A 15088-nucleotide genomic window follows, 5' to 3' on the forward strand; every position below is an offset into this window, starting at 1 on the left:
AATAAACGGTTTTTTGCATACCAGTTCACAGCACTAATGAGTATTGTATTGTATTTTTACATATTGATAGATATTGTATTATTCTCTACCAGTACATATGAAACTTTTGCATATGCCATCTTAAAGCAAGGTTTGTATACATAACGCATATGAGATGTACACTCTTATTGTACTTGAGCATTCAAATTGTTGAAGTTTACTGCTTTATGTAACTACGTATAACTGCTTGCAAGACATATATATACACAATCATACATGTAAGATACGTACATTACTACATAATCACTTACACATCACAGTGAGGGTAGTATCATCCTGTACACTATTCACCACATTAGTTACCACACAATAGTACAGTCCAGTGTCTCCTCGTACAACACTCATAATAGTAAGGTCACTAGAAACCTGGAACACTTCATTACTACCATCAGTTATCATCACAGGTGAGCTGGTGTCGCTGATAGAATATTTGTTATCATTAATAATACTACCACCTGGTCCAGTCCAACTAACTGTTGGTACTGGTACACCAGTTGCTGTACAAGTGATAGTTGTACTAGTGTCTCCTTCTGTAGCACTGGCCATGTCTGGGGTATTAACAGTAGGTTGAACTGTACAAAAGGAAATGACACAGTATGGTTATATTATAAAGTCAACTTAAATAATTAATTTCATTATCACTATGCTCATAACGTAAAAATGCTATGAACACTATGGGGTAGCACCAAGTGTATGTAAATACTAACCATGTGCATAGCTGGTCATACAGTTTTACATGCAAAGTCATCTAATAATTTCAAAGTGCATGCTCATGACGAACGTCTAAATTCTAAGACATTGATTCATACACTTATGGAGTTATTTATTGTATCATATCCCTTTAGAGATAGCAAATTATTAAACATTTCAACTCAAAAGCACTCAATCAACTTAGAAAAGGCTTAATCCTTATCATATATTGGATTCACTGCCATAACAAACCATATCATTTGAAAAAGTTCCATGGCATATTTGGTTCCTATGTAAATGTTTAATTTAGAGCTAAGCCCTAGTGTTTATTTAATCCTTTACAATCACAAATAAATGAAATTGATTGCATAGCCATGGGAAAACGAAGTTAAAGTTAAAGTACTTTATCCACAGCCATGAGTAAATGCTGAAATACAGGCAGATGCATCTTCAAATACTATGGAAAATTAAACAAATACCAAGAAGTTGGGCCTAATACCACCAGATGAGCATCATGTGAACAGCTATGGATGTATGATGTACTTATGTATTATTAAACATTATTCTACTCACTATAGATTGTAACATTGATAGTTGTGATATCATTTCCAGCAATATTTGACACATTCACAATATAGTTTCCATCATCACCAGTATTGGTACTATGTACAGTCAGTGATGAATTACCAGTGGTATTATCACTGGATAATATAGTGGTAATGGTATAGTCACTATTAGTAGTTAATGGTTGATTGTTATAGGACCACTGGACAGTTACTGGAAGGTTGGATGATCCAATGGTGACTGAAATGGTAACATTTTCAGGTGATATAACTGTTCTTGTAGTATCTTCAATAAGGGCAATCACTGGAGGGGCTGTATGTAATAAAATGTAATGGTTATGTATTCAGATCATACAGTGGAATTTTATTAGAATCATAATGATAAGGTGCAGCTCAGACACAAAGTCCCATTCAAAACTCAAGTGTATGTGTGTGTGAACCACCAGTGGGTTTGAGAAAACTCATGCATATGTTGGGAAGCATTAGAAAAAAAATTAGCAATAATAATACTCATGTTGTTACAAGGTTGTATAAAAACAAAGAACAAGTGGACATGGTTGAGAGGCCAATACATGATGAGAAAAAACAAGTGCTATGTAAATTAGTCTTAAGATCTCAACATGAATGCTTTATGTTTTGTTACACAACCAAGTAAATGATGCTTTAAGTGCTATATATGGTACTTTCTATAGTATGTACGCATTGAGCTGGATCCTCAAAAACGATTAATAGCTCATGATTGCTACATCGCACAGGCTTCCTGTGTCGCTCACTTGGTAGCGCCTCTCAACCCACTAAAAAGTGCTTCATTCAAATGTAAGACACTCCAGTTATGATGCTGTAAAGTCAGAGGAAGTACGACACGAATTAAGCGCTATTGAAAAGAATTCACAGTAATTGCATTCTTCAAATGGTAAAATTGAAGAATGCGTAGACAAGATTTGATGAACCACAAAGCTACTTAGACACTTGAGCAGTTGATTTTCACTGGTTCTCTCTTCCCAATTTGCTGCTTGGCTTGATTTCGTACGGTTAGTTATTCATCACGTGACGGTTCCTCCAATAGGCTGTGTATATCGAAACTGAACCACTGGGGTTGAATGGGGTAGACTGCACCGTTGAATTAAACATAAGAAAAGAGTTAGATCGGCCCGTATTTTTCGTTGATACCACCACGAAATAGCTTCCCTGTACAAAACATATGCGTTCACGTGTGCGTGTCGTACCTCCTCTGCTGTAAAGTCTCGCCATTAATTTTCAATGGGAAGCCTCTGAAGCACAGCATTTTGATGTTATGTTGACACTTGTTTGTGGTGAAGCCAGACGTCACACTCCTGTCCTCAACACATATGATTCACTATCCATTATGTAAGAGGCAGTAATACACTTCAATTGCAAGAACAATAAAGCAGTTTTTGTGTGTTTGTAAAACAAGTGGAGGAGATGGGGCCATTGTTGCATTGTATTTAGAAGCTAAGTGGCCCACTTATCTTCAGGGAAAAAACCTCTTTAGCCTTAATGAGGAAAAATCCATATCAAAATCTGTTATGCAGCATTGGTGCACCTGCGAGTAAGTCAAAGAACATGTTGATTTTTTTAAACTTCACATTTACCACACAGCTGCCCATCCTCTTCTATTCTCATTTAGTCAATTTGTCATTTTAATCTTTTTCTCATCACTTCACCACACATGTATACAACTTTTCCAGCCAGCATTTTGTTTTTGAAGTCACATTCTCACAAAACTCTAAAAGTTGCAACAAATGAAATAATACTGTTTGTATGAATTTGGGCTGATAGTACCTGTAGTGACTTCTAACACCCGTGCACTGATCATACATACAATGGATGGTATGTTCCAACTTCTGCTAGCATAATAAAGCAATAATATTTTATTTATTAAAGTGTACAAATTACACTTCACCTGTATTTTCATGTACTTCATAGAGTTTAATTCCAACCGCCCAATGACTCCTGGGAAACAACATCAAGTTGTAACACCAATGCTGCAAATATCAAACAATCTTACATCAGATGAAGTAGGCTGAGAAGAAGACTTTTCTGCTGCTAGTGGAAGAGTCATTAATTTCACCATTGACACCATCACCATCTTCACTATCACTATCACTGTTAATGTGAATGAGGGTCGCTCTAGAATTTATCATTTTTATCAAGGATTGCCACCTCCAGGATGTAACAGCCCTCAAATCCTTGATAAACCAGGTCCTTACCTTCAGTCAAAGTAAACCTTTCATGAACAGATACATAGTCCATAACAATGTCATTATACCTCTTGTTGTTCTGTTTAACATTTGACTCCAGGCCACCTCAATTGGATTCAGTTCATGGTGTGCAACCAGCACTCTAAGACCTATTATTATGTTAGCCACAAAGAATTGGCAGTATTGGCTTAAATATACAATCAAAAGTTAAAAGTTACACATGCAAAACACACACACTTCCCATTACGTCCGAACCACAATGTATGCCCTTTATCCTACCTTTACTTCCAGCTATCTCTCATCTACAGCATATCTTGGAGGAGTCTTTGCTTGTTTGATAATCCCCCAAAGATCTCTCTTCAGTGAACTTTTTGGATATGCTATACCGCTGAATCATCATACAGTCATATAATGAAACAGTGTTGTGTATGTGCAAACTGCCTCACGTTTCTTATCTTCTTCTTTCAGCTGTACTTTTCGCCACTTCTGCTTTGGTTGCTCCTCCAGGTGGCAACTGTACAGTAATGTTTATAGTTGACCTACCTACGATAACTGGCATCATCCATTACAATCAGACAATTGGCTGGTAACGCTGGAAGTAACTTTTCTTAAACCGATCTCTCAGATTTCTGCGCATTTATTTCTTATTGATAATCTGCTGCAGATCCCTTCTTGGTTTTGAAAACCCAATCACAACCTGCATTTACTTGTTCCTTCACACCATACAAAATTACCGGAAACCCATCAATCTTTGCCACCAGCATGCAAGATAATAAGGTGCTGTCTACCTGATGGCATGGCTTGCTGTACATGAATCAAGTTAAACATCAGAAATTTGAAATTATTTGACCAACCTGACTCCTCTTACAGTCCCCCTTAGTAGTCTTATCAGCCTCTACCCAGGCTCTGGACTTTCCATCGCGTGCATTAGCCCAAGTCTCATCTAAGTACACAACTTGTCTCTTCCCCCAGAGAAAACACCATCATTCTGAGTTTGGACTAAGACAGAGTATGTGACAAAGGCGCCAATGTTCAAAATTAATTAACCAAAATTTTTGAGAGTGATCTTTCATATAATGAATGGATCTTTCATCTGATGGCATCTCGGTCGTACCGATGGCCTTCAAGATTCTCTCCTTGATGTTGAAGGAAATGTTTCACTTCTTCTCTTCTTGCTCAATGTAGTTGCATAGTTTCATAAGTAGATACTTTGTTTAGCTATTTAACCTCTTATTTAGAGGGTTTTGCTCTGCACTCGCTGACGCTACCCTGGACGCCATATTCTCAACAATTAAGTACACACCCGCAACATGAGTTTACGAATAAATGTGTGATTAACATCATGTTCAAAGCCTTTGATCGTGCATGGCTTCTTATTTATCAACCAAGGATCCAGCTCAACGCATACATACTATAGTTATCTTCAAAGTGTTCATCTGGAGTATTCAAACCACATCAGTTTTAGGCTATCAGACTATTTGTTTAGTGAGTGTATATACAATTTGTTCTAGTCATACAATAAGCAGCAAAGATTAATTTGGCTTTAAAGATGAGATCTACTAGGCTGTTTTCCTCAAAGGAAATTGACATACTGTTTACTCATCACATTGTAATAACTCATCTATAACTTTATTGTCCATAAAACCCTTGCTACTCTATGGAAGTTAACGCACACTTCAGCACTTTGATAATTCACAATTATGATATTAATCAAAGATTGGTGTTACACAATGTCTAACACCAATCTCATACCAATGTCCACTGCCTACGGATTTCTCCTTTGCTATACTAATTATAATTACAAACCGGCTGTTTGTATACTATTACAATGTAGTCAATATACTAATATATGTATGTGATTGTCTCCGCAAAATACCCGTATATATAGTTTGCATAATTTCCATACTTTAGTATTATCTACAGTGTTCAAACCAAAGTTTCAGTTCATTGTGGTGAGAATTATGGAATTATAGTGCTAGATGTTAGGAAGAGAGACTTGCATAGCTTTATACCAACATGAGCATAAATTACATTGGTTCATAGACTTGGTCCAAAGTGCTCATCATGAATAGGAAAATCCGCCAAGATATATTTTCGGTAAGGGGAGGTCCATATAAAGCTATCTATGAGTAAAAGTGACCCAAAAAGATCATATCACAGCTGGATCTTAGTATTACATGCCTTTATAGAGAATTTTAAACCTTACCAACCAAGTTATTGGAAGCTAACATTAACTAGTACTATTAGACACACTTAACATGCTGTAATTTGGATGATTTAGTAGCAAAGGGAAGTAGTTTTATGAGCTTTGGTGCAGGTTATCTCCTTAGTGTATTTGACTGAGTCTGACAAAACCTGTCTTCTAGCCTGAAAATACATATGTTGGTTTAATATTGCATGAGCATAATTAGTTTTAATAACAGGTGTTAACATTCTTTCCTTTGATGTGGTATGTGATGGTTCACCAGTAATGAATTATGTGATCACAAAAAAGTAAACAAACAAGTATATGGATAGTTAGAAATTTTACATTTGAGTTTGAATCATTGAAAATTAAACTAGGGAAGTCATCTACACCTGCAGCTATACTAGTTGACATGTAAATATTACCCGGAATTAATTTTGAACATAAAATAATGCGTAAGTGTGTCAGGTTTCTATTACTGTACAACAGAATGTTGTTATACATAAAATGAAACCTTATGTATTTCATGTGCTATAATAACATTTAAACAATTTTATACAATACTAAAGAGCATTTTTGAAACAAAGTAATGAATGGCAGACATAACGATTGTCTTTGCTGGTATTTTTAGCGTCCATTATAAACTATTGTACACCACTGTATTCTGTAGCACATGAGGATTCTAATGGCACCTAGTTTAAGGCCACAGCACCAAGTATGGTGAAGATATTCCTTGTTAATTAAGCAACATACAGCCATGGTGGACTTTTGATGAACAATTTTTAAAGTGGTGTGATATGGCATTGTGCCCAACTACATCAATGCTTGGTGTCATTTTATTGTGGAGTTCATCATGAATAATGTAGTCGCTGTGAGATTTCCTAATGTTAATATTTGCAAAATTAGGTACATATATTAGTTTGTATAGAGGCATGTGTCAAAGTCTAAATATAGGCTTACAAGGTTTGAAGGGTTAACTTAAATAAATCCCTACTTCAATCATGGCTGCACTATTGACAGGCTATATATGACTGAAGTAGGAATTAAATATCAACTAGTATAGCTGCAGGTGTAGATGATCTCCCTTGTTTCATTTTATGATTCCTACTCAAACAAGTGCACAAAAAAAATACACAGAGTAGGGACCATACCACTTCAATAAAAAAATACTGAAGCAGCACAGTAGGGATATAACACTTCTTATTGTTTTACTGTGATTTAATATCATGGACTACTCCAGCTTGTTTCAGTACAGTGTACCTTTACTGATGTGCAATGGCCCCTACTCTAGTTGAAAATTCCATTTTATTGGGTAGTTGTTTTAAAATAATAATTAAAGGCCTTGGTAATTGAATTCGTCGCTTTGACAATTGAATTCGTCACTTTAGCAAATGAATTCATCACTTTTGCAATTGAATTTGTCCCATTGGCACAAGAATTCATCATACTTAAATTGTCTTCAAGAAAACAACCACTCATCATGAAGTGAATCATTTTCACCATGGAGACTTACGCTTGAGACACCAGAAGGTAATTGAAGCTGGTTGTATGCAAAGCTGGTGGCTGCCTGGCAAGTTAATTAGCTTGTTCATGAGTGATCACGCTCAACACTATAGTACAGTTGCGAATGTTGCTGAAGAAGTTGTAGTGGAAGAATTATCTCTTATAAAGAGTTGTTTACTTAATACTAATAGGTGTAAGATTGTGAATTCGGCCTGCTAAGCTAAGTTGCATGGGGTATACAAGCTATTCTCTACAATTATATAACTCTGTATTAGACTTTAGAGCATGTGTACAACACTATATGGTCTTTGGCATTCTGTGGAGTGCTGGTCTAGTCCTTCACACGTGCACTTATAAATGGATAAGCGCTATGACAAGATCGATGCCAGGGTCTGGAAGCGAAGACTGCTGTAAAAACATTAGGTATAAAAAATAACTGTTATATAAACAAGTACACAGAAAAAATTGGAATTTTCAACTAGAGTAGGGACCACAACACATCAATAAAAAGTACTGAAATAAGCTGGAGTAGTGTACGATATTAAATCACAATAAAACAATAAGAAGCGCTATACTCCTACTGTGCACGATATTAAATCACAATAAAACAACAAGTGTTATATCCCTACTGTGCATATCCCTACTGTGCACAGTAGGGGTATAACACTTCTTATTGTTTTACTGTGATTTAATATCGTGCACTACTCCAGCTTGTTTTAGTACTTTTTATCGATGTGTTGTGGTCCCTAATCTAGTTGAAAATTCCAAATTTTTCTGTGTACTTGTTTGTTAACCTTTTTTGTAAACAATTATTATGACTGGTGAACCCACGCATACTGCATCTGTAATGGCGCTGCACCCCAATTATCATCTGAAAAGTGAAGTATCCATTACGCTTCGTTGTCAGCTATGTTCAATCCGTTTCACAGCATTTCAACTCAACTGTTCAAAAAGCACCTCTGCAATCCACGCATACCAGAAGAAATGGTGCTGTGCGTCCCAGTTATATCAATAATTATCGTCTGAAAACATCCATTACACTTTGTTTTCGGCTATGTTCAATCCGTTACACAGCAGTTCGAATCAAGAACTGGTTGAAGAGTGCCTCTGCTATCAAAATAGCCACTATGATAAATATGGATGATTTCCATTACGAATGAAGGGAAGCCATCACGCGCTATCGCCAAATCGACACTTTTCACTGTCAGCAAAGATGAATGGGATACAAAGGAGGACACTGGTAAGTCCATAAAGAATGCATTGTACATACTGCAGTATGCCAAAAGGCACTTGTCGGCCTGAAGCGACATTGAACAGTGAAAAAATCAAGCCCGTAGCCTTAGCCGTTATCAAGTTACACTTGTCTGAAGGCATCAGTGAGTCAGTTACTCAGTCAGTCAGTCAGTCACTAGAAAATTCTGTTATATAATAATTTTTTAAATTCCATAGCAACTTGTTGAAAGCATTTCGGGTTGATCTGAAAGCTTGTTTGGGCTTAGTTTTACCTAACCAATACTGACTCATAGTCGTCAGGGGAAATTGAGGCTGTTTTTTGGGTGATATTATTTTGTGGGCCATGCTACTATACACTACTATCGTAGTGTATGATGTAAAAGTGCTTTTTGAAAACCGGTTCGATCATATCAACCTTTTCCAACTACCCGTTTACTACAGTTATACCTGAACAAGGTCTTGTAGCAGCTGCTACATATTGTTTTCGTGTTTTCTCCAGCTATCAATCTTGTTATGGACGAATTCTAATGCCAAAGTGACAAATTCAATGGCCAATGAGACAACTCATTGCCAAGGTGACAAACTCAATTGCCAAAACCTGCATGTGATGGGTTCCCTTCATAATGGAAATCATCCATATTTTTCATAGTGGCTATTTGGATTGCAGAGGTGCTTTTTGAACAGTTCTTGATTCGTAATGCTGTGGGTTGAAGCATAGCTGACAATGAAATGTAATGGTACTTCACTTTTCAGACAATAATTGATAAAGCTGGGACATTCATACCATTTCTTTCTTTTGATGCGATATGTGTGAGTTTACCAGTCATAATACCACCACCAAATCAACACTTTTTGCTGTCAGCAAAGGTGAATAGGAAATAAAGGAGGACACTGGTAAGTCCATGCATGAAGAATGGATTGTACATACTGCGGTATTCCAAAAAGCACCTCTCAGGCCAAAGCGACGTCAAACAGTAGAAAAATCAAGTTAGCCGTATCAAGTTACGGTATCAATTAGGTCACTCCAAATAACTTTCTCTGTTTCCCATTCACCACCCACATCTGGTTACTTTCCATTATTTTCCAGTTATTCCTGCATTCTGTACAGGCTCAATAATAGTAATCTTGTAACACATATCAGTGTGTTATCAAGTTGGCACAAATTCATGTTTGCGTTATTCTTGCAATCTAAGATGAATGTACAAGCACTAAGCATGCTTTTATACAGCTTCTATGGTTGTGACAAGTAAATAATGGTTTGAAAAGCTGCCATCTTTTAATGAAATAATGGAAATGGACCACATGTCCACATGCAAATATGTCTGAGCCCAGGACAGGAAACAGAGAATTTATTTGGAGTGGTCTCAGTCAATCAGTCAGTCTGTCAGTAAGTCACTAGAAAATTGTGTTAAACAATTTGTTTAAAAATATAGAATTCTGTAGCAACTTGTTGAAAGCATTTCAAATCAATCTGAAGGTTTGTTCAGGCTTAACTAATACTACCTCATCATCATCAGAGAAAGGTAAGGCTGGTTTTTGGGTGGTGTTTTTCATGTGCCATGCCTACTATACAGTACTACTGTACTGTATGATGCAAAAATTTTCCTTACACTTGTTAGAATGTATGTACCTTACTCATATTTTTGGGTTTAAAAAGCTCACTGGTTTCCATTCCCAGAAAGTAATAAAACTCCCTGCCTGCTTTTAACACTGGATTTACTTGTGCTAACAAGTATGAGGAAATGTCAAATGAAGAAACTGAGTAAAATGCACATATATTATACATGCCCTTTAAGCTACAAATATGAAATGGAGCAGTGGAGATTGAAATTCCCTTTACCGAGAAATAGCACGATTTAAATTTTTCAGCATTATTTTTTCAATGTGATTTGGTGTGAACACCACTGATCATGGTGCACTATTACTTGAGTTGTCACATATGAAACTACATACAGTATATACAAGTAAGTCGGGTAGTAGTCTATGCTATTGATTCGTTGAATACTTGCAGTGTTTGTTTTGAAGTTCCGAAGGTGTGTGATTTAGGAGTCAATTTTACGCAAGTTGAAATATGGATAAAAAAGTAGCGAAAAAAGAAATAGCTAAAAGGCTGTGAAACAAGAGGGGTTGTCTATACCTGCAGTTATACTAATGGACATTTTATAATTCTTATACTTCACTATAACCACTACTGAAATAAGGATTAAATGTCCATTAGTATATCTGCAGGTATAGACAATCCTTCTTGGGTCACAACTTTTAAGCTACTCCCTTGTTTCGCTACTTTTTTTCCTTTGATCCCTAATCCAACTTTCTGCAAATAATTCAGCTGCAACGGAAAATATGGGCAATAAATGTGAAACCAGTCAACACAGCCACAGGTGCTATTGCAAATCAGCACCTTGCGTAGTCAGCTTGCGTAGTCAGCAGAAAACTGGAACACAAAGGAGGACAAAGGAAGTTCATGATACATGTATTGTACATACTGAGGTTTGCAAAAAGGCACTTATTGAAATGAAGTAACTCCAATCAGTGAAAAAGCTAAGCCTGTTGTAGCCTTATCCATTGTTGAGTTATGCTTGTCTGAATGCATCAGTCAGCATAAAAAAAAAGTTAAATGGAAAATTTAAAATATATATATATGTAGTAGTTATACCATGGGCAAGAGTGCTTTGCCTGATATATATGCACAAGCCCGAGGGCCGCAGGCCCGAGGGCGAGTGCGTACATACAGGCAAAGCACGAGTGCCCATGGTATAACTAATATGTTCTACTTTAGCATGTAGACTCACCTAATTGGCGAAATCTGTAGTTGCTATACCCTTCTCTTATATAGGGAACCAAGTAAGCTGTGATTGTGGAAATGAATTTTGCCAATCAAACTGTGATTGTGGGATTCAATTTTAATACATCAAACAGTAGTTTGATTTTATTATTGCTAATATAGCAATTTTAAGAGACTAGTGTTAATTATGTTACTTTAATTGCTAAAAGTAAAAAACAAACTACTGTTAATGTATTAAAATTGAATCCCACAATCACAGGTTGTTTGGCAGAATTCAACCCCACAATCACAGTTTGCTTGATTCCCTATATAAGAAAAGAGGATAACAGTAAAACATCAAAGAAATCTGATGATTTCTGGATATAGTGTGTACACCTATTAGGTATGCAATGTCTCAAGCTAACGAGATATACATACTGGTGGCAGTGCATATATCTCGTTAAGGCAGTGTGTAACGAGATATATACCACTTCGAAGTGGGCGTTCAAAGGCGCCGCTCGGTGTTTAACTCGCATAAATGGGAAAGCGGTTTGTCATACCCAGCCAGTTCAAAGAATCGATACACTTTGACTCATTATATTGAGCAACATAGAGCTTTGTATTGTGGGACTCGTTTTTGTAGTGGTTGCTAAGCTTAGCACATTTGTTAAGATAGAGTAGTTGGTTGTTACTAAAGGTTAATGAAGGCATAAAATAATTGTTTGGGCGATTGTGGATACGTATTTCTACCCACTGCGTATCAGCTTTGAACAGACCACGGAACAACAAAGCTACTACTGCTGCATTGAAATAGGTTAGTAACTTACAGTCCTAAGTACTTAACTTAATATAATAACTTACTTACTGTACCAATAGCGAAGTTAGTTGGCTTAACTTAGCACAAAAATGATAACAATATAAACTCCATCCCACAATTGCAAGTTTTCTAACATAGTGTGTTGAAGCATAGTAACGTATTAATGACGTTTTAACGTATGGACAACGTTTTGATAGCTATTAGCCCACGCTGTTAAACCACGATCGATCTTCAGATGCTACTGTATAAAACAAATGGGATGAGTTCTCGTTAGTTCTTTCACCTATTAGGTGAGTACGCCCCAAGTGATATATATCACTTGTACCATGGCTGCTTGGGATTTTGCTGACATATACACCTGCAGCCCTCAGGCCTGCGACCCTCGGGCATTGGGTGCATATATCAGTAAAATCCCTCGCAGCCATGGTATAACTATTACATACACACTGCCTTAACGAGATATACGCACTGGTAGCAGTGTGTATATATCGTTAACATTTTGAGTCAGTGCGATATGTGATATATATATATGCACTGGCTTTCCTTTGATCTGAGGTGTGAAAGTGGTACATATATATATATATATATATATATCAAGACACACGGTAGTGTGTCGTGCGGCCCAAGAAGCCGGCACGTAACACCCGTGAGTATATTGACAGGAAGAAAGAAAACGCAATTTTCGCACCTCCGTAGCTCTGTGCTTCCTTGATGAAACAAGACGATTTTTGCTGTGGACATTCCCTCCAACTGCAGCACTCCACATTCCAAATTTGAGCGAATTCGCTTCGCGCGTTCCCGAGATATGCGACTTCAAAAATTGGCTCAGTTTCTTCGTTTTTTTTTCTTAGTCTTCTTCTTATTTTTCTTTTTCTTGTCGCACACTTACAAAAACTGCTATAAAACTCGAACGGCATATCAGATTGCCTTGAAATTTGGCACACAGAAGGGGGGTATAAAGGCGCATCTCGGTACCAACTTTGGCTGGGATACGATAAACAGGCAAAGAGTTATGAGCGATTATTCACGAAAAATAACACCAATATGTTGTCACGCCTACAGGGTAAACCGCGTATGGGAAGAAGCTGAAAATCGGTGGGTGAATAGGTTAACTATTGAACCTCAAACCTTTTGTGGTTTGAAAGAAATCGAGCTAAAAACCAGGAAGATACAACGAAAAAACCAACAGTGTGTAACAATTACGCAATCGAGATCAGCTAATAAAAAAACGACTGCTTGCCACGCCTACCAGATAAACCGCTTGGGGTAATGCTTTGAAAATCGTTGTACAGATGGAGTAATCATCTTAGAAAGGCTCATCAATGGTGTAGAAGAATCAGACTTAAAGCCACGGAGTTATAACACGAAATCCAACTTGGTGTGGCAAGTGCGAGATCGAGATACTCTAATAGAGCAGTCATCCTAATAGAGCAGTCACCCTGAAGAGAATTCAAGAGATCAGCTAGAAATAAGAAACCTGTATAGAGATCAGCTACACACAAGTCACCCTGTAGAGAGATCAGCTAGAAGAAGTTACCTTGTAGGGAGTTCATGCAACTATGGAAAGAGATAGTTCAGCTAGAAAAAATCACCTTATAGAGTTCAGCTACAAAGAAACCACCATGTAGAGAGTTCTACCTTGCAAAGAGTTCAGCTACAAAGAAATCATCATGTAGAGAGTTCAGCTACAAACAAATCTCCCTGTAGAGAGATTAGCTAGAAGAAGTTACCTTGTAGAGAGTTCAGCTACAAAGAAACCATCATGTAGAGAGTTCAGCTACAAACAAATCTCCCTGTAGAGAGATCAGCTAGAAGAAGTTACCTTGTAGAGAGTTCGGTTTCAAACAAATCACACTGTAGAAAGATCAGCTAGAAGAGGTCACCTTGTAGAGAGTTCAGTTATAAAAAAACCACCATGTAGAGAGCTCAGCTACAAACTAGTGACCTTGTAGAGACATCAGCTAGAAGAAGGTACCTTGTAGAGAGTTCAGCTACAAAGAAACCATTCTTTAAAGAGCTCAGCTGCAAACAAATCACCTGTAAAGAATTCAGCTACAAATAAATCACCCTGTAGAAAGATGAGCTAGAAAAAGTTACCTTGTAGAGAGTTCAGTTACAAAGAAACCACCATGTAGAGAATTCAGCTACAAACTAGTGACCCTGTAAAGACATCAGCTAGAAGAAGTTACCTTGAGAGAGTTCAGCTACAAAGGAACCATTATTTAAAGAGCTCAGCTGCAAACAAATCACCTATACAGAATTCAGCTACAAACAAATCACCATGTAGAGAGATCAGCTAGAAGAAGTTAACTTGTAGAGAGTTCAGCTACAAAGAAACCATCATTTAGAGAGTTCAGCTTCAAACAAATCACCTGTAGAGAGTTCAGCTACAAACAAATCTTCCTGTAGAGAGATCAGCTAGAAGAAGTTACCTTGTAGATCGTTCAGCTACAAACAAATCACCCTGTAGAGAGATCAGCTAGAAGAAGTTACCTTGTAGAGAGTTCAGCTACAAAGAAACCACCATGTAGAGAGTTCAGCTGCAAAGAAATCACCCTGTATAAAATTCTGCCACGAACAAATTGCCCTGTAGAAAGATCAGTTAGAAGAAGTTACCTTGTAGAGAGTTTAGCTACAAAGACACCATTCTGTAAAGAGCTCAGCTGCAAACAAATCACCTGTACAGAATTCAGCTACAAACAAATCACCCTGTAGAGAGATCAGCTAGAAGAAATTACTTTGTAGAGAGTTCAGCTACAAAGAAACCACCATGTAGAGAGTTCAGCTGCAAAGAAATCACCCTGTAGAAAATACAGCCACAAACAAATTGCCCTGTAGAAAGACCAGTTAGAAGAAGTTACCTTTTAGAGAGTTCAGCTACAAAGAAACCACCCTGTAGAGAGGTCAGCTAGAAGAAGTTACCTTGTAGATCGTTCAGCTACAAACAAATCACCCTGTAGAGAGATCAGCTAGAAGAAGTTACCTTGTAGAGAGTTCAGCTACAAAGAAACCACCATGTAGAGAGTTCAGCTGCAAAGAAATCACCCTGTAGAAAATTCTGCCAAAAACAAA

General features: G+C 37.2%; 2 protein-coding genes and 1 long non-coding RNA gene across 3 annotated transcripts in view; all 3 read right to left on the reverse strand.

The window, feature by feature from the left end:
* Positions 1-1773, reverse strand: part of LOC136256476 (cell adhesion molecule-related/down-regulated by oncogenes-like) — a 44209-nt gene extending 42436 nt beyond the window's left edge. The window contains exons 1-2 of the mRNA XM_066049445.1: positions 1303-1773; positions 291-611 (exon numbers count right to left, since the gene is read on the reverse strand). Coding sequence (XP_065905517.1) covers positions 291-585 — 295 coding nt within the window. The 5' untranslated portion in view covers positions 586-611; positions 1303-1773. The remainder of the gene's footprint in view (positions 1-290; positions 612-1302) is intronic.
* LOC136255282 (hemicentin-1-like) overlaps positions 1-15088 on the reverse strand; it is a 182945-nt gene that overhangs the window by 127091 nt on the left and 40766 nt on the right. The window lies entirely within an intron of this gene.
* LOC136255524 (uncharacterized) lies at positions 4212-4682 on the reverse strand. Its single transcript, XR_010700932.1, has 3 exons — positions 4562-4682; positions 4369-4513; positions 4212-4318 (listed from the first exon to the last, which is right to left on the reverse strand). It is a non-coding gene; the product is annotated as an uncharacterized lncRNA (long non-coding RNA).

This window comes from Dysidea avara, chromosome 5 (assembly GCF_963678975.1).
Source record: "Dysidea avara chromosome 5, odDysAvar1.4, whole genome shotgun sequence".
In the NCBI taxonomy this organism is placed as follows: domain Eukaryota; kingdom Metazoa; phylum Porifera; class Demospongiae; order Dictyoceratida; family Dysideidae; genus Dysidea; species Dysidea avara.